At 44.0% G+C, this 18,756-nt stretch overlaps 1 protein-coding gene and 1 long non-coding RNA gene across 2 annotated transcripts in view; both read right to left on the bottom strand.

The window, feature by feature from the left end:
* Nucleotides 1-1,453: 1,453 nt before the first annotated feature.
* Nucleotides 1,454-8,981, bottom strand: LOC125427490 (tubulin alpha-1D chain). The gene is made up of 4 exons (XM_048486986.1): nt 8,893-8,981; nt 6,215-6,437; nt 4,737-4,885; nt 1,454-2,521 (listed from the first exon to the last, which is right to left on the bottom strand). Exons 1-4 carry the CDS (start codon nt 8,893-8,895, stop codon nt 1,538-1,540), a joined length of 1,359 nt encoding a protein of 452 aa, XP_048342943.1. The 5' UTR covers nt 8,896-8,981; the 3' UTR covers nt 1,454-1,537.
* A 3,596-nt stretch (nt 8,982-12,577) lies between these two features.
* LOC125427495 overlaps nt 12,578-18,756 on the bottom strand; it is a 15,966-nt gene continuing 9,787 nt past the window's right edge. Inside the window, exon 4 of the long non-coding RNA XR_007243695.1 lies at nt 12,578-13,103. This is a non-coding gene — a long non-coding RNA (uncharacterized LOC125427495). The remainder of the gene's footprint in view (nt 13,104-18,756) is intronic.

Below are 18,756 nucleotides of genomic sequence, written 5' to 3'. Positions count from 1 at the left end.
CCTATATATATCCCTCAGAGAGCACTATGCTCATCTTCTTCCAACCTTTTAGTGATCCCTGGCCCTAAAACCACCCAACTGTCCTCCATCAGAGCCAGGGCCTTTTCAGCCATGGCTCCAACCTGGTGGAACTGTCGAGCGAAATCTGAGCCCTGGGGGATTTAGACCAATTTCTCAGGGCCTGTAAGATAGAAATGTTCTGACTGGACCATCCTCCCGAGAGGATAATTTTGCTACGAAGCACCAATGTGGGAACATTTTATTAGTGATATTTTAATGTTGAATAGTAATTTTAAATTTAAATGTTATATTGGTTATAAGCCACCCTCAGCCTGGCTTTGGTTGGAGAGGAGAGGGTATAAATAAAATGTATAAGTATATAATTTATAATTATTATCTCCTCATGGTTGGTATTTCTTCTTCACTTCCTGTTTCCATCAAGACCCACTGCTTTCTTAACCCTTCAAGTTCCAAACTCCCCAGCATCCCTATTTCAACTTTTCACCCTCCCCATCTTTCCATACTACATTGCTTCCCATTGTTATTTGACATTGCCACTTAATGTGACTGTACCTGAGCTCATCCAGAGATTGCCTGTGTTCTTTAGTTTCACCTGATGACTTGCTGGGCACTTACTGTTGTATGAGCCCCCCAATCCTGTTCCTTCCCTTGATGATTAATAGCTGCAGTAGCCAATGGGAAGTTGAGGGTCATTGTGACATCAGAACTGTATACTATCCTTAAGTATATGAGATTAAAATAATGCCCAAAAGGCAATTTGTTTGGGAAAGTGTGAGTTAACATCTTATTTGATAGTTCTTGGTTCATATTGTTCCATTCTCACCTTTAACTTCTGCCATCCAAGTTTATACTTACCTGTCACACTATTTTATAACTTCTGACTTCAAAATATGTTTGATATTATTTGGGTTGGTCATAGCTTTGTCTATTCCAGTGACCTGGTGGGGAAACTAGAAAAGTCTTATATTTTCTTTGATATGTCCCCACAGCTCTGATCTGAAGTGGTACAATCCATTCTAACTTCTCAGAAATTTAACATTTCATTCCCACCTCATGTTCCTTCATGTGTGGATTCTTCTGGTTTTCTAGAAACAAAAACATGAATTCAGCAGAATCCAGTTAGACTTCGTGACAGTGAAGTTATCTTCCACAATCACAAGTAGTACATTCATCCCACTTTAACCAGTATCCATTCAAGTAATTAGCAGCAACCTATTTATACTTTAAATGCATATTGAATTTATACCAATTTAATTCTTATGGCTTTCTTCAGATTTTTTTAATTGGGTGAAGTTACAAGTTACAGTGAGCAATGTGGTTGTTTTCCTTGGATCAGACCTCCCAGTTGTGAAGTGTCATTTGTCTGGAAGAAATGGTAACAGATAGCTAAAGAAAAGTTGTTTAAGGAGTGAATCAATAGACAACAAAACCATGAATTTGTGGAATATTTTATTTTGGGAGGAGACTCCCTGCGGGCTAGAGAAATGCAAATACTTATTCCCACATCATGGCTGCACTAGTACTCATCGCCTTCTTCTTCTTCTCCTTCTCCCTCAATACTATCTGTTCCCACCTCTTCATAGTCCTTCTCCAGGGCAGCCATGTCTTCCCGAGCCTCAGAGAACTCCCCTTCTTCCATGCCTTCCCCCACATACCAGTGGACAAAGGCCCTCTTGGCATACATCAGATCAAACTTGTGGTCCAGGCGGGCCCAGGCCTCAGCAATGGCGGTGGTGTTGCTCAGCATACAGACTGCTCGCTGCACCTTGGCAAGGTCTCCTCCAGGAACTACAGTGGGGGGCTGGTAGTTGATGCCCACCTTGAAGCCTGTGGGACACCAGTCTACAAACTGGATTGTGCGCTTTGTTTTAATGGTAGCAATAGCAGCATTGACATCCTTGGGTACTACATCACCCCTGTACAAAAGGCAGCAAGCCATGTATTTGCCATGGCGGGGGTCACATTTCACCATCTGATTGGCTGGCTCAAAACAAGCATTTGTGATCTCAGCCACAGACAATTGCTCATGATAGGCCTTCTCTGCAGAGATGACTGGGGCATAAGTGGCTAGAGGGAAGTGGATGCGTGGGTAGGGCACTAAGTTGGTCTGAAACTCTGTCAGATCTACATTCAGAGCTCCATCAAAGCGCAGAGAGGCAGTGATGGAGGACACAATCTGGCCTATCAGCCTATTCAGGTTTGTGTAGGTTGGGCGTTCAATGTCCAGGTTCCTGCGGCAGATATCATAGATGGCTTCATTGTCCACCATGAAAGCACAATCTGAATGCTCAAGGGTGGTGTGTGTGGTGAGGATGGAGTTGTAGGGCTCCACGACAGCTGTTGATATCTGAGGGGCAGGATAAATGGAGAATTCCAGCTTGGACTTCTTGCCATAGTCAACAGAAAGTCGTTCCATCAGTAGAGAGGTGAAGCCCGAGCCGGTGCCTCCCCCAAAGCTGTGGAAGATGAGGAATCCTTGGAGCCCCGTGCATTGGTCAGCCTATGGAACAGGAAATAAAAGAAGGAAATGAATTAAGGAGTGGTGGGTTGAAGTGTTCTAGAGTTTTACTCAATCTTTCTCTTTCTGAATTCCTCAAGGAGCTCCATCATTAAATCCTTGAATTTAAGCATTGGAATTCAATACTATTTCTGACCAACAAGTCTGTAGGAAGAATTTTTCATTCTAGAAAAATCTTGTACTTCAAAGAATTTGCCACTATGTATATAGAAGTCTCTACTTATTCTTTTTCACATACCTCCATTTTCTTCTGAACACATTAGGCATAATCCAGTTGAAGTTAATTACACCTAAATTAGTGATGACTAATAACCCAAACTTATGTATGTTTATTTGGAAGTAAGCTCCTTCAGTGAGGTTTGCTATATGTGAGATTACAACGGTCAGTAGTATTTATTCCCAAACAAATGAGCAGAGGATTTTGGCCTAAATTCCATCCTACTGCTTTCAGTGCATTGTCTTGGATTGTGTCCATTCTTTTCCTTCTCTTTAGTCAACACAGATACAAGTACTCAGTGGCATAGAGGAGGTCTGGCATGGGGCTGGCCCCACACTTGACCTCCACGTGGAGATGTGGCAGGACAAGCCAGCCAGCTCCATTAGCAATCTCCATGTGGAGATTGTGAATGGGTCGAGCCCCGTTCACCAGCCTCCAACTGCACCATTTCAAGTAGATAGGCCCCTGACCAACATTATGTGAATTCTTAAACTCTCTATTGTAGTAATGCACTGCTGACCCAGCAGCACCGTGGTAGAACGTTGGGACGCCAACGGACCTACGGCCTTCTGGTCGCACCGCACCCCCACTCCTCATCCCCCTATGAGTCACGGGTCATGAACTGTCTGGCTCAGTCACCGGGCGCAGGGACAATGGTCTTGCCCCCAGGTCAGGATTAGGCTCCAGATCGCCATTACGCTCCTCAAGCACGTAGGCCAGGTGAGATCATGCATCACATGATGATCTCCCCTGACTCCTCCCCGCTTCCCCGGCCAGCTCTCCCGGAACTCCCCCCGGTCCTCCCTCCTACACGCCCCCGATAGAATAACAATAAAAGGTGCCAGGAACCAGCACGCGGGAGACTCGCTAGGAACACGGACCTCCGGGCTCCCGCTGCTGGCGATCTCCACCAGATGTTATCTCCGCGTCTCGTCTCGTTCTTACGCTGACCACGTGGGTCGACTACAAGCTGGTGCCGAAACCCGGGAATCCTCGAACCTCCACCCTGCTCACCGTCGCCTGGGGAAGGGCCGCGATGTTATCTCCGCGTCTCGTCTCGTTCTTACGCTGACCACGTGGGTCGACTACACTCTATTAAATTAAGTCATTTTTAAATAGTATGGGATATGCAGCTGTTTATGGTGCTGCTGGAACTATAATTTTCAACATTAAGATGACTAATATAAGTAAATAAATTTTCCCTCATTTAACATCATACATCAAGTGAGAAATATATTTAACATTTCTGTCTCAAAGACTTTCCGGCAAAGATTCTGAAACTCCTGTCATTGCCATACTTTTAGTGGTTCCATATGTCACGTTCAGCAGAACATGATCTAGAAGAATACAGATGGCCTCAAAACTAAAGGAAAATCTCATCAGAGTCACTAATCCAGGAGTAATTTCAGTTTTTACATTCTTCTCTGTTTGTTTTGTTTTTTGCCGCCAAGTCACATCTGACTTATGGCAGTCCCTGGTGGGGTTTGCATGGCAAGAGATGTTCAGAGGTGGTTTGCCATTGCCTGCTTCCATATCACAATCTAGATATTCCTTGGAGGTCTCCCATCCAAATACTTGCCAGGGATGACTCTGCTTAACTTTTGAGATATGAGATGAAACTAACTTGGGCTATTGAGGTCAGAGCTTTCTTCTCTGTACTTCAAATAAATAAATGAGTTTGTGATACCCAATAATGTTGAATTGATTGATTTATTCTTACAAAATTTCATTGAAGAGATTAATGTTGGTTCCTACTGGCGGATAACAATTGGGTCTCAATTGTCTCTGCTCTTGCCTCAGCAGAGACAAATGCCATTCTATGTACTGATCTTTCTCCACTCCACAACTTAATAAGCCATTGGAAACTGAGGCACGTGTACTAGACATTAATTATCTACACTATAAGTTCACTGAGTGATAGACCAGGGCTCCTTCCAGATCCCAAGTTCTTCCCATCCCCATACTATTAAATCCAGTTACCAGCTTCCGGATCCTGTCCAACACCAAGTCAATTATCTCCTTTCCAATGGTATAATGCCCACGGGCATAGTTATTGGCAGCATCTTCCTTTCCAGTGATCAGTTGTTCTGGGTGGAAGAGTTGACGATACGTGCCAGTCCGAACCTCATCTAGAATTCATAATATACAATTGGTCAACTTGTTCACATACTGAAAGTCTCTTTTGTCTCATCCTATCCTTTTGAAATGTGCCTTCTGTTTTTCTGTATCTGCAAGGACTGCTCTGGCCCAAGACTGGCTTGCTAGGAACTGAGCTTCATGTCATGGCCATAGGCAAGATACATAGTCTTCTTTCTAAGAGATGCTGAGAATTCATAGCCAACTTCCCAACACACATAACCAGAGAAGAGATACTCAGGAATGAACCAATACAAGCAAATTCATTGGAGAAAGGCATGAACTACAGCAATGGGTTTAAGTTGTTTTTTAATCTGTTGCTATCATTTTGAGCCACACTTGTGGCATGCAATACATAGTCATTTAAAATTTTGCATGTATGGCAACTCCAAGCCCATAATGATCTACACCAAAATGGGTTATTTTTTTTCCACCGCTTTGCTACACAAGTAAACTTAAATCGGTCAGGTCCCTTGTGGCCCAGTTTCATTCATTGGCTCCACAGCACAGATAAAACACTTGCATTACACGTTATACCTCTTAATGCAACAGTACAAGAGAACTTGGCCCAGAGTCTGGCTCTGAACACCAGGAAATGTAGATACCAGGAAAGTAATTGTTCCTGCAGACATGCCAGTTTACTGTTTGGATCTGAGCGCTTCACTATACTGTAAACATGTAGTTGATACACAGACTCATGGCAACACAGTTTTTCTTCTCATGTGTCTATTGACAAAAGTAGCAGCGCAAAGCCATTATACAATTGATGCAATGTGCAGATATTAGGTAAATAACATCTGCATCATAAACAATGTAGAGAAGGAGTCCAGATTCTAAATTTCTTATGGCTTATAAAGTATAACTGAAAGGAACCGTTGGGGGTGGCCTACACCCAGTTCAGGCTTGAGCCCAGCTTGATATAGTCTAAAATGCTGCTACTGGGAAGCACCTTTAAGGCGTAGCATGATTTTCTCTTAGGAGGCCCTCAAATTTGCATGCACATCCCATATCTTCTACTGATTTTCATAGTACTGTGCTTTCAAGGGCTTTCCCATTAGAAAATGGGTAGCATGTAATTTGTTTTATTTAGGCAAAATCAGACAGAGTTTGTGATACCCATTAGGCAGTGTGGAGAAGCCTGACGCAGGCAGCTGTTTTCCAGGAGACTACTAAAGAATTGTTTAGTAGTTGATTTATTGTTCTGTTTTTTAATCACCGCAGAAGCACTAAAATAACTTGGACCATCTTTGAATTCAGAGAAGTACCTTACAAGAGCGCAGAGAAGCCATTCTTAGCGCAATCTCTTGTGATGTGATACTCACCAATTACAGTAGGTTCCAGGTCCACAAAAACAGCCCTAGGGACGTGCTTCCCAGCTCCTGTTTCACTGAAGAAAGTATTAAAGGAATCATCTCCACCTCCAATGGTTTTGTCACTGGGCATCTGCCCATCTGGCTGGATCCCATGCTCCAGACAGTACAGCTCCCAGCATGCATTGCCAATCTGCACACCAGCCTGGCCAACATGGACAGAAATGCACTCACGCTGAAAAAGAAAGACAAACCAATCACTATTTAGAAGTGATGACAGCCTAGGACTACAAAATGTTGTCACTTCCACCGCAGGTTTTGAGAGTGATGATGGGCTTGGGTTTTCTTTATTAGGACAAGAAAAAAAGTATCTTCCCCCAGTCTTAAAGGGGTTGCATACAGTTCTTTCACAACAGTTAATTCAAGATAAAAGCATCAAACCTTCTTTCTCCCAGCTTTTATAAGTTCCCTCAGAGGCGTAGCGCCAAGGGGATGGGGGCGTACGACGCACCGAGCGGGCGGCCATGCGGAGGCGTTCTGGGGTGTGGTGAGGGCTAACAGGAACTGGGAATCGGTGCCCTCGCCCACCAACCACCCCTGTCTAAAATCCCTGCATGTGTGAGGGAATGGCAGTGCTCTAACCCCCCTTCCCCCTTCTAAACTCCTTGCATTTTCAAGGGAATCGCTGTCTTCCTGTCCACAGCGCCTTCACATGCCACTTCTCTGCAAGGTTTCTCACGTTTTTTTGCAAGGTTTCTCCCTTCATGTTTTTAATTCCACTTCGGGGGGGGGGGATGGCAGAAGGCACCCATTCATTGAAGGGACAGCTCAGAGCAGCAAGGAAGGAAAAATGGTCTCGTTCTGCTGCCAAGGAGGTATCTCAGCAGCAGAAGCCACTGGAGCAATGGAGAGGCATTCCCAAAGGTCCCCAACCTTTGCGGTTCTGGAAAGTACTTTTAACATGCAAAATCAGCACTAATAGACTTTAAAAAAAACTTTTTGCTGTGACTAAGGAGATTCTTGACTTACACTCTCCTCACCCAGGCCCATTTCCCTTTACATCTTCTCACCTAGCCAAAACACTCTTTTCCAGTTGCATGATTATTGTAAAAAAGAAGCCATGTGTTTACTTTTTAATTACTTCTTTTTTTATTATTTTATCATATTGGTATCCCACCCCAGCCCTTCGAGAAGCTTATGATGGTATACAGAAGATTATCCTGTTTTATTAATTGTCTGTTTTAAAGGCTGTAAGCCTGCACATAGAAAGCTGCCATGAACCCAGTGCCATTGGTCCATTACATTCACCACTGTCTGTTCTGACTAGCAGGTAAGTCTGCTGCAACTCAGGCAGAGAAAGATCTGCACAGCAAATGCTCTGTTACTGAGCTACAGGTTTTGAGGTCCATTGAATCTGAAATTCAATCAAGAAACTTGAGGTCCCTTCCACATATGCAGAATAATGCACTCTCAATCCACTTTCACAATTGCTTGCAAGTAGATGTTGCTATTCCGCACAGTAAAATCCAGCTGCAAAGTGGATTGAAAGCCGATTGAAAGTGCATTATTCTGCACGTGCGGAAGGGGCCTCAGAGCGGCACTACAGCCAACATATGCCATTGTTCAGTAGCAGCATGGTTATTTTTAGTGGCAAATATTAGATTTAAACATTTATTCTCAGAACAACCTTGAGAGGTAGAAATTTCAACAACGCAACTAAATGCCTGAGGAGGGATCTGAATCCAGGCCTCTCTTTTCTAAACCCAGCACTCCATTGTGCCACAAAAGCTTTTTTTAAAGCAATCAAATGGACCTATGCAGTGGTGGGGGGATTCAATAACAGGTTCCGATGGTGGGGGGATTCAAACAGTGGCGCCACCGCATACACGCACCTCCAGTCCCTATTGGGCAGGGAGGCTGCTTTAGTAACCTCTTCTTGGCACTCAGAAGAAATTAGTAACCACTTCTAGAGAAGTGGTGAGAACTGGTTGGATCCCACCACTGGACCTGTGTTTCCATAGTAGAAAGATACAAAGATACAAAGACTCTGAGCTTTTGTCTGGCACAGCAGACAGTCAAAGTTCCCTTAAACTATTTCAGCGTATGGTATGTTAATATTGCTCCTTCTTTAGAACTGAGACTGAGTCGAATGGTAGACAAATTAGGGGGAGAAACAAACAACTTTCCTGCCATATTACTACTGATTCTCTCAGCATTGTATATTGGTTAAGAGCAGTTTGATTCCCCAGTCCTCCACATGAGCAGCAGACTCTTATCTGGTGAACTGGATTAGTTTCCCCGTTCCTACACATGATGCCTGTTGGGTGACCTTGGGCCAGTCACAGTTCTCTCAGAACTCTCTCAGCGCCACCTATCTCACAAGGTGTCTGTTGTGGGGAGAGGAAAGGAATTTGTAAGCTGCCTTGAGGCTCCTTATGGTTGAGAAGGGGGGATAAATCCAAATTCTTCTTCTTTTCTTCTTCTTTATATGTTGGTTCCCTCCTCTCTTTTGTATATCTTTAATGTTATGAAATGAATCCCTACACAGAAATCTAACACGGCAGACATTTACAAAGGAAGGACACAAGGATGGCAAGAGGGAGAGATGGAATGGCCTTGATGACTAACTAGAGTGAGGCTTTAGCTCTCCCTCACCTTCAGGGAAGCTAACCAGTCATGGCAAGACTCACCATCTTGCAGAAGTTCTCTTCGACCCAGCAGTAATGAGCTCAGAGGATAAAGGATGGGAATGGAGCTGCTTTGCAGTTTCTGTTTTTATAGATTTCTAAAGCCCACCCCCAAGCAAGTGAAATTCTTTGTTGTTAGAGACGGACACGGTAGCCCTTTTCTGAATGGTTTCTGGGCTACGGCCAGACTCAACACGCACCAACTGTGAAAGGCAGAGCCAGGCTCTCCCTGAGTCCATAGTTACACCAAACAAATCCATAAGCAGGACATGATGCCTGTATGCGTGTGTTTGTGTTGCATGGTCCGCAAAAGATTCATGCATGGCATAGAAACTTTGATTAGCCAAACTACCTAGGAAAGTTGTCAGTGGACTTTTAAAAAATTGGACATTTGGCAATGAGTTCTTCCATCACCTGCTATGATTTCAGATGAGCAGCTCAGCAAATAGGTTAGAGGGCAGAATGGGGGGCAAAGCAGGGAGGAGACTGTGTGGGTGGAGAGCAATCCAGGCTCTCTGGAGCAGCAAAATCCTCCCTGCATTTCAACATAGTCTCCATGGTTGCAGTTTTGCTGAGTACACCACAATTACCATTTAGCAAACAAGGAGGAAACCAAGCTGGGTTTGGGTCAAAGTCCTCTGCTTAGTAATGAATACCATCTGCTGTGTTCCCTGTGCACCCCCTTTGCAGAGAAACAGGTTATGCCAGCATGATCTTGTGCTTGTGGCATAGTAATGGAGTGCCAGCTCTTTCCTTCAGCAGGGCTTATGCTTTAGCTGTCAACAGTGTGGGGGAGCACGTTTGCCAAGGCAGTACACACAGAGTGGGAGCAGTGGGGAAATTGTTGCAGCAGCCCCATCACAAGGTAGAAAACCCCTCCCTGGCTTATCTGTGTGGGTGCACTTTCCCTACAACCCCAGCATGGGGTGCACTGAGCTATGGATATCCTGATTGGGGTTTATACAGTACTTGATACAATTTGCAGAGTGCACAAGGCACATGGTCCAGTGGAAGGGTGTTAGCTTGTTGTTTGAGGAAATGAAGTTCATACGGAAACTTTTTAACTTAATAAACAAATGTGTCTGTATACCATATTTCACAGCTGACTTATGGCGATCTCTTATGGGGTTTTTCCAAGGCAAGAGACTAACATGGCTGTTTGCCATTGCCTTCCTCTGCATAGCAGCCCTGGTATTCCTTGGTGGCCTCCCTCCCAGTTCTAGGCAGGGCTGACCCTGCTTAGCTTCTCAGATATGATGAGATCAGGCTAGTCTGGTCCATCCAGGTCAGGAGAGTAAACTAATAGGAGTCCTCTATTAGAAGGAGGCCCATTCTAGACAGGATAAAACAGAGATGGCATTTTAAACTAGGACGGATGGAGATGCAGGAAAACATGTGCTGCTCTCCTGGTTGTAAAGTGGAGAAGAAAGAGAGAGATGGTGTTGGAAGGATGGAAGATTCCATAAGAGCAACAATCTACACTTCAAAGGACAGCACAAGAGAAGTGGACAGGAAGGATACACAAATCCTAATCTGCCCGTCACTTGGACTTTCTATAACCCTACTCTGAAGACTAAGGCTAGGAAACATCACAAAGTCCTTCAGTACCAAGACTTGAGAGGTCTGTAACTGACTGAAGACTTAGTATGCTAAGCTACAAAGGTGATTGGGAGCAAATTTTGTTGCTTGGGTGGGCACATAGCTTTCCTCCTTGCATCTGTGGGGTGATTATATGCCAGGGATTTTGGTGATGTAAGACTGCACCATTGCTGGAGAGATTATGATAAGATGAGGAAGGGGTAGACCAGTCCTTAGATTTTCTGTCTAGCTTGCCCCAGCATAGTGTAGTGGTTAAGAGCAGGTGGACTCTAATATGGAGATGCAGATTTTATTATCCACTCCTCCACATGAGCAGCACTCTTATCTGATGAACTGGATTTGTTTCCCTGCTCCTCCACATGAAGTCTGCTGGGTGACCTTGGGGTGGTCACAGTTCTTTGGAACTCTCTCAGCCCCACCTACCTTACAAGGTGTCTGCTGTGGGGGTGGGGGGAATGAAGGAGTTTGTAAGTCCCTTATAGGAGTGTCCTTATAGGAGAGAAATGGGGGATATAAATCCAAACTCATCTTCTTCATTGCCCCCAGGCACTGATGGTACATACGAACAAACCCCATGCTACATGGATGCTTCACCTGCTGTCACAGAGGCAGATATAGGTAGTGCCTTCCAAGACTTTGCATAGCAGTAATAGGCACATTTTGGAGGGCTCCAAGTTGGACACCACAGTTTACTATTTCTGGTGCTAGCAGCCTCACATCACTTGTAGGTCACCTTCAGGTACATTCAAGATCTCCATTCTCTTTCCAGGACAGCAGTTTAGCAGCAAGTGCTGTCCCCTACTGGGCTGTGTGGCCAATTAGGCATGCTTTGCTTGCATTTCCAAGGCAACGGACAAGTCTCAACAGAGAAAGAACAGAGCTGGGGAAAAAGTGAGGCCCATTTTCAGGAGCAGTGCTAGACTGAGAGGAACAGGCAGACAGGAGGGAGAGAGAGGCCTTCATGGTTGCTGCTAAGAAACCAAATTAATCTATCTTCCAAACTTGGGTTAATCTAATAGTTTAGCTTCTAGAGCTTGGTGGTAGATTTCAGATTGGGCCAGTGTGTAATCTAGTGGGCCATCCTGCCCAGGAAAAAGTCTTAGCACTGGCTGTCAGCTGCAGGCCTCATCCACAAACTCTTGACATTGAAGACATTGATCAGCAATGGATCCTATGAGGCCCATAAAGCGAGCTCTGCAAAGGAGCAGGTAAGAGTTTTCTATTGGCACAGCCACAAAAGGGTTACAGGTCTTTTTTTTTGGCGACCTCAATGCTAAGTACAATAAATAGGCATGGAGGGTGGGAGCAGTGGCTGCAGGTATCAGTCAAGGTCTGACTAACACACCCCCCCCCCGCCCCGTCTATGCAGGATAAATACCAAAATGCCCCATCTGCTTCTTCTAATGGCACCTTCCTTTGCATTAATTATAGACCTAGCTGTCTTCCATGAGAACCTGCTTTCTTTGGCTACGTCATCAAGAGATGGAGGAAAGAACTATGTCCCCCTGTTCTCCTACAAGTAGATCTTCTGCCTATGAGTACTCAAAACTGAATAGTCCAAAGTAGGGTTGCCAGCCTCCAGGTGGGAGCTCGGAATCAACTCATAACCAGACTACAGAGATCAGTTCTCATGAAGAAAATGACCAATTTGGAAGGTGTACCCCACTGAGGGCCTTGTCCTCCCCAGGCTCCATCCCCAAATCTCTAGGAGTTTCCCAACCTGGACCTGGCAACCCTACCCCACCCACATTCCCAGCCTGTGTCTGGGGAGACCCAGCAACCCTTGTCCACAGACACATGCCATCCAACCTCTTCCATTGCTTCAGCAGAGATCTTTAACTCCCGGCCTGTCTTGTGATGCTTTCTTCTTTGCGTCTGAATTGGTATAGTGGTTGGATCAGAGAAACCCAGGTTAAAGCCCCTACTTTACCATGACAGCTCATAGGATGACCTGTCGGCAGAGGTAATTTAACGCAACGGTAGAACTCATGGCAAGGAGAGAGAGAGTGGTGTAGTCTTCTTGCACACAACAGGAACCTTCTTCACTCATGGAAATAAACACTCTTCAACATGTTCTTCTTTCCATTGGAAGGCCTTCACTTAATAAGTTGCAAGATATACAAGACTACAAATATAAACTAATCTAGCTATACAGAACACTTCTAATCTATATACATCACACAGCTTTCCAAGCACACAGCTTTCTCTACAGACAGCTCATTACAGAAGAAGAAATATGCAGAGTAGGAGGTTACATATAAAGGTTCCCAAATCCAGCTTAGGCTCAGTCTCATACATTGGATACATTATCCTGCCTCAGCAACAAGCCGCCGATTGGTCCATAACTTTCCACCAATCCCTTCAAAGATCTACGCTTGTTACTTTTTACTGAAGCCTGTCATTTGAACTTTACATGACTTCTAACTTTATGATGCTTTCTGTTGGAATCTGAACATACATTCATCCATTTTGTTTCTGTCATCCATTTTACTAATCCTGACATGACCATGGCCCAGTTACTTTCTCTCAGCCTAACTTACCTCACAGGGTTGTTGTGAGAGTAAAATGCAGGCGAGAAAACCAATGCACCTTGCCAAGAGCTCCTTGGGGAAAGGCTGGAATGAAAATGAAGTAAATAAATAAATCAAGTTTTTAAGTGAGCATCAGCTGATTACCCCTCCTGTCTAGCCAGCTGGCCACACTGGCTTTCTGAATATGCAGAAGGAGATTACTGTGGGAAGAAAAAGAAGGTTGGAAATAGAGAATTATCTGACATTTGTGAAATTTGGGGGTTTTTTTCCATTGTGCCTTGTTGCAAGGACTTTGGTGGAAAGTCCCAGTGAGATATTCTGTCTGCTGATGCAGCAACACCCCCTGGTGGTTACATGTTTGTTGCAAATGCAGGAATAACATGGTTTAGAAAACTGTCTACCCTTCTGCAGGGTGAAGAATGAAGTTCTAGAACCCTGGGGGTGGGGGGTGGGGGTGCTGAACATATCATTTCAAAATGCAGGTGGGAGTCCTGTTGTTCAATAATGTCATATATATTATTCTAACACCTCTCTGCCAACAGAAAACTGCACACAATGTGATCATATTTTTAAAAATTGCAGTGATTTTTTTTACGTAGCCATGTCATCAACATTGGCATCCTTCACCTTAAAGCTTGAAATAGTATAGTCTATTATGCCAGCTCATTCTTCCACATATATAGATCAGGCTCGCCATTGCTTGTTGCTGTCAAGTAATATAAATTTTTGTTTAGAAAGGCCTCAACAGTGACAGTGATCCGCTTTCCACTAGCACCAGGGGGCACTGCTACCCATCTGATCTGTTCCAAGACCTTCAGCCATGCACTTGCAAGGAAGAACAGTGCAGATACACATTAGGCTTGCATTAAGGGCCTGCCATCCAGTATCAAGCAGTCCAAATATCTTCCCTGCATATATACATGTTTCCTGCAAAAGCCACATATAGGACCATGGGTTGGATCCAGACTAAATTTTTCATTAACGGGAGGCGCTTCCATTAATTATATGGACATTTCTGCCCTGACGCTTCTGTCAGAGTGTACTGATTTCCCCCAAATTCAGCTTCTTGGAAATGGGACCATTTCAGGGACCTCAGTGGAAAAGAGGAAGCAGAAGAGTTTTCTTCTGTTGATGGATGTGCCTTCCATTAAGAGGGATTGATCTTTGGATCCAACCCTTTTGTGTTTATATGGTCTGGAGATCAAGAACACATTAAAGACAATTCAGATCTGAGACTGATGTGTAATTGCTCAGGTCAATGAGGCCAAGACATCTTCTTAATTCCCAACTCCTTCAGCAACCTGCTGGAAAGAAAGCAGCTGTTAAGCTTCTAGCAAGTGCTTTCACCTTTGCCATGCCTCACTCCTGGCCATGGTCACATAGTAAGAAAAAGAGTAGGGTTTCACACACACACAGTCTGAACTTCCAGTACTGAACTGAAAGCTACAGGTGGCCATGATCCAATGTGCACCAAGGGAAGAGCATCCATCTACATCCCAATATTGCAAGGCCTGGCATTAGCAATTAGATAAGTGTCACAGAATCGTAGTAGGACTGGAGTCCCTTGGTCATGGCTGGCCAGACTTCTGCAATATTTCTTTTGCCTTCCCTTTTCCCTAGGAGTGGAAAGGAGGGCCTAAGAGTGGTCTGGCTTACCAGTAAGACTGTCAATACATCATATATATCAAACATTCAGTTACATTTCTTAATTTGGTATATTTGTCCTCTGCTCTTTTCCCAAGGAGCTGGGATTGCTTACCTTTCCACAGGGCCCTGCTACTGCTTCTTTTACATAGCATTCCCATGCATGTTAGGAAAAAAGTTATGTGTTCAACATCTATGTTGTAGAGGTATATGAGCTGGTGGAACTCATACCTGCATTTTAGAATCACAAGAACCCTATGAGGTAGGGTACACTGGGAGAAACTTTGTGCAAGGTCACCCTCCAGCAAAGATTTGAATCTGGACTTACTGCATCGAAGCCAAGCCACTGTCTGACATTGGTGCCTTTGGGAGAACTTTCTGGATGGAAGCTCAGTGTAGTAAGCAGAGATGCGCCATTCAAGTCAATGGGCTTAAAAGGGTCTCACTCTGCTTATGGTGGTACTATAGATTGTTTTATACCAGCCCGAGGTACTGCAATCTTATTCATCTTACCTTACCAGAAAATAGAACTGTGGCATTAATATTGCACAACTTTAATATGTAGGTGTAATATTTTTATTATTGCCAATATCATTAACACATATTCCCAGGTAACAGTTCTTATAAACTATATAGTTAGATCATCCTCAAGTTTCGTAATATACAAGGACATGTTCCTCTTCCCAGAGTTAAAAGACTCACCCAAGGACAGGAAAATCCCAGAACTCTGGGTTAGGGTCATAATTTGGCTGTTTTTAAAATGGGCTTGGTTACAGTGATTTGTCAAGAAATGTTTCAAATAACTGCTAAAGTCAGCAATGATCCATTTAAAGTGTTCATACTCTACATGCAAATAAGAAGCCCTGACTTTTTCCCTGCAGGCAAATTTTGCAGCTCTGGGGCTCTTTGCAAGTTATAAACCTGTCACAACCATTTCACCAGGATGAAAGGAACATACACTTTTAACAGCCAGGACTGCCAGATGGATTTTCTTGGCCAAATACAAAACATGCACTCCTTAAATCTGCAGCTTTTCATCTCATGTGCTGCTGAGGGTTAGCAATACACGGAATGCTTGTGGACTTCACATACTAGCCACCAGGATGCTTGATGAGGTGGTCTGTTAGGACATGGTTTCTTAACATGGTTCTGAGTTCTTGGTGGGACAGTGGAATGAAAATCTGACAAGCTGCCAAAGAGATGATTGTGGAACAAAAACAGCTCTTACAGGCCAAGGCTTCTGCAAGTTCCTTTCCCACCATTGCCACCATACAAAACATTTTAAGTCTGCATTCCACATGAAACTGCTGGGTGACCTTGGGCCAGTAACAGTTCTCTCAGAACTCTCTCAGCCCACTCTGAGGCAAGCAATAGCAAGCCACTTTGGAACATCTCTTGCCTTGAAAACCCTATGGGCCCTATAAGTCAGCTCTGACTTAACAGCACTTTCCACCACCACAGAGTTAAGGGGGCACAATGGGTTTAAAGGATCTTGTCATCCGACAGTGTCAAGTCCTGAAATGGGTATCCTGCCCTTGGCTAGCGCAACGGTATTCCTCCTGCCATAGCTAGTGGCAAAAAGAATTCTGTGCTTGCTTCTATGTAAGAGAACATGCCAGCATGATCCAGGTGAGACCAGCAGCAATTCTCAGGAAGGCATTCAATGCCAGCCACAGAGTTATAGTCAGTCACAAGCCTTTATTGGCATAAAATAAACATACAAAATCAGCATACAAAATTTGCCCATTATTGCTCACAATTATAGACACTGGTACTAAAATACTAAATACTAAAATATATACATGGTCCTTCTGTAACTATAGGACATTCCTTCAGCTAAGTTAACTCACTTAAACGTCATCGGATACTGACAGAAGCTAGAAAAATTACTGCTGGCTATATGTGGTCATAATACATAGACATTGGTTGGTATTCATCTAGACTTACGTCTATTATTGTTAGCAGAAATTTTGCTACATTCTCACACACTGTGGGATCCATGTTGTTCAAAAGCATAGGTATCTTAAGAGCATCAGTTAGATTGTTATACAGAAATGGGATAAGTGCAGATTGTGACATTCTGATTTTTGCAAATAACACACAATGAAGAGAGGGTATGATCGAGTGTCTCCACCACAGCCCATATTGCATGGACGCAGCCTCCCTCTGTTTATCAATTTGTTGATATCTGCCATAGAGCAGCATAGAAGGCGTTAGGGTGGATCTGGCCAGTGTTAAAGCTCTTCTTAATTTAGGGTTGGTGATCCCACACTGTAAATGGTGGCCATGTGTCCTTGTTCAATTGGAATAAGCCTTGGGGTCCGGGGGGGGGAACACGTTTTCCCTACGCAGCTGTTATCATATCCCGATACTCTTGTTCCTAATAGCTTAGTTTTCAAGCAGCTATATATGCTTCTGATAGGGAAAGAGGGACTAACGACTCTAATGAAAAAAAACCAAAGAGTGTTGATTTTTCCCTCGTAAGTTTCAACCACCTAGAATTTTACTTACGTAGTCGGAAAGCATGAGGGTGTAACAAACTGGAGTGATCCTGCAAATAGTGGATGCATTAGCCAGTATCTGACAGTTCTCAATAACCGAGCCATCGTGGCGTATGATATTTGCCCGAGTTCTAAACATAGGGCTGCATATGAAGCACAATTTGGTAAGCCCATAATTTTGTGGAAGAAACGGGACTGGGCTGTGTTTATATTTTTGTTTATAGCTCCGATCCAAATAGGTGCTCCATAGAGGAGCTGAGAGCTGCATTTAGCATTGAACACCTTCAATGCGGATGGTATATACTGGTGGCCCACAGTGAAAAAGAAACGCTGAATTGCTAGGGCACTGTTGTTAGCTGCAGCGAGTGCTAATTTCCTATGTACTGCCCAATTAAGGTTGCTAGTAAGAGTTATGCCCAAATATTTGAACTGGTTAACTTGTTCTATGGGTCTGTTATTGATGGTCCATGTATGACTAGGGGGTCTTCTAGCGAAGACCAATATTTTGGTTTTTTCATAGTTAATTACCAGTTCGTTCCTCTTTTTTTTCTCCACAGAGTTATAAAACACCCCAGGTCCCCAGTGCAGTGATTAGTGGGGTTAATCAAGCTGCCCATCTGATACTCTGGAGAACTGCTTGCTGAGGAATGTTCAGCTGTGTCCCAGTGTCCAGGGACCTGGGGAGCTAACGATGTTGTCGGTAGGCTTAACAGGACAAAACAGGCTGAGACAATTTCAATCTTGCAGCTCACAGAACAAAGTGAGGTAACTCTCTGCATATCCCTCACTAGTTCAGTATGAAACCTGGAGTGGATTCCTCCATGCATGCTCCTTTACACTGACACTAGAATGACAACACTATCTTGTATGTATTTTAACTCGTTTTTAATTGTTTTAATGATGTGTGTTGATTTTAATGATTTTAAAATGTAATTTTGACGTATATATTTTAAAATGGTTTGCTCCTTTGCCCCTCATGCCCCACTGGTGCCCAGGAGGGACTTGGCAACCCTACTAGGTGGCATTTGTAAAGGGAGAAAGGTGGGATACACATTTTATAAAGAAATAAGCATTAATCCATACATTACTTACTCGGTCCTCTCTCTAAATCTCTAAATAAGCTTCCAGCTGCTGTTCTGCTTCAGCTGCATTCGTCCTCTTACAGTCTGCTCCTGGTAGCAAGAGCATATGGAGGAATGTACCTCCTAGCCTTTTCTGGCAAACTCTAGAGAGGATCCTTGCTCCTGCCACTCAACACAACCTCTGTTTTCCCCAGATGTTTATTATTTCAGCAGACTGCCTCTAAGTACAGGCAACAGAAGTACTGCTTCTACTTGCTAGTTAACTAAACAAAATTCTCTAGCTAATCAATCATTGCCTCTTAGACCCCCCCCCTCCCCTTGAACTTGGCAGCCTACCCAACCACTTCTTCCTTCTCCCAATGGTTGTGTGCTCCAGCTCTCAGGGTAGGCAGGGTTGCTGAAGGGCTCAGTTTCCTCCTGCTCTGCTGGGGGTGAATAGACTGATTGCACAATGCTGGATTCTGCACATCTGTCAACTACGCCACAGGCAGTACAAATATACCCACCAGG

The sequence above is a fragment of the Sphaerodactylus townsendi genome, linkage group LG02 (genome assembly GCF_021028975.2).
Source record: "Sphaerodactylus townsendi isolate TG3544 linkage group LG02, MPM_Stown_v2.3, whole genome shotgun sequence".
Lineage (NCBI taxonomy): Eukaryota > Metazoa > Chordata > Lepidosauria > Squamata > Sphaerodactylidae > Sphaerodactylus > Sphaerodactylus townsendi.
This window is presented reverse-complemented; position numbering and strand designations above follow the sequence as displayed.

Bases quoted from the DNA above. Each gene is read 5' to 3' on its own strand.
- LOC125427490 (XM_048486986.1), bottom strand. The intron at 4,886-6,214 runs GTGAGTATCACA...TATGAATTCTAG, and splicing joins CCTGGAACCTACTGTAATTG to ATGAGGTTCGGACTGGCACG. The intron at 2,522-4,736 runs GTAACTGGATTT...CCTGTTCCATAG, and splicing joins TGGACAGGATCCGGAAGCTG to GCTGACCAATGCACGGGGCT.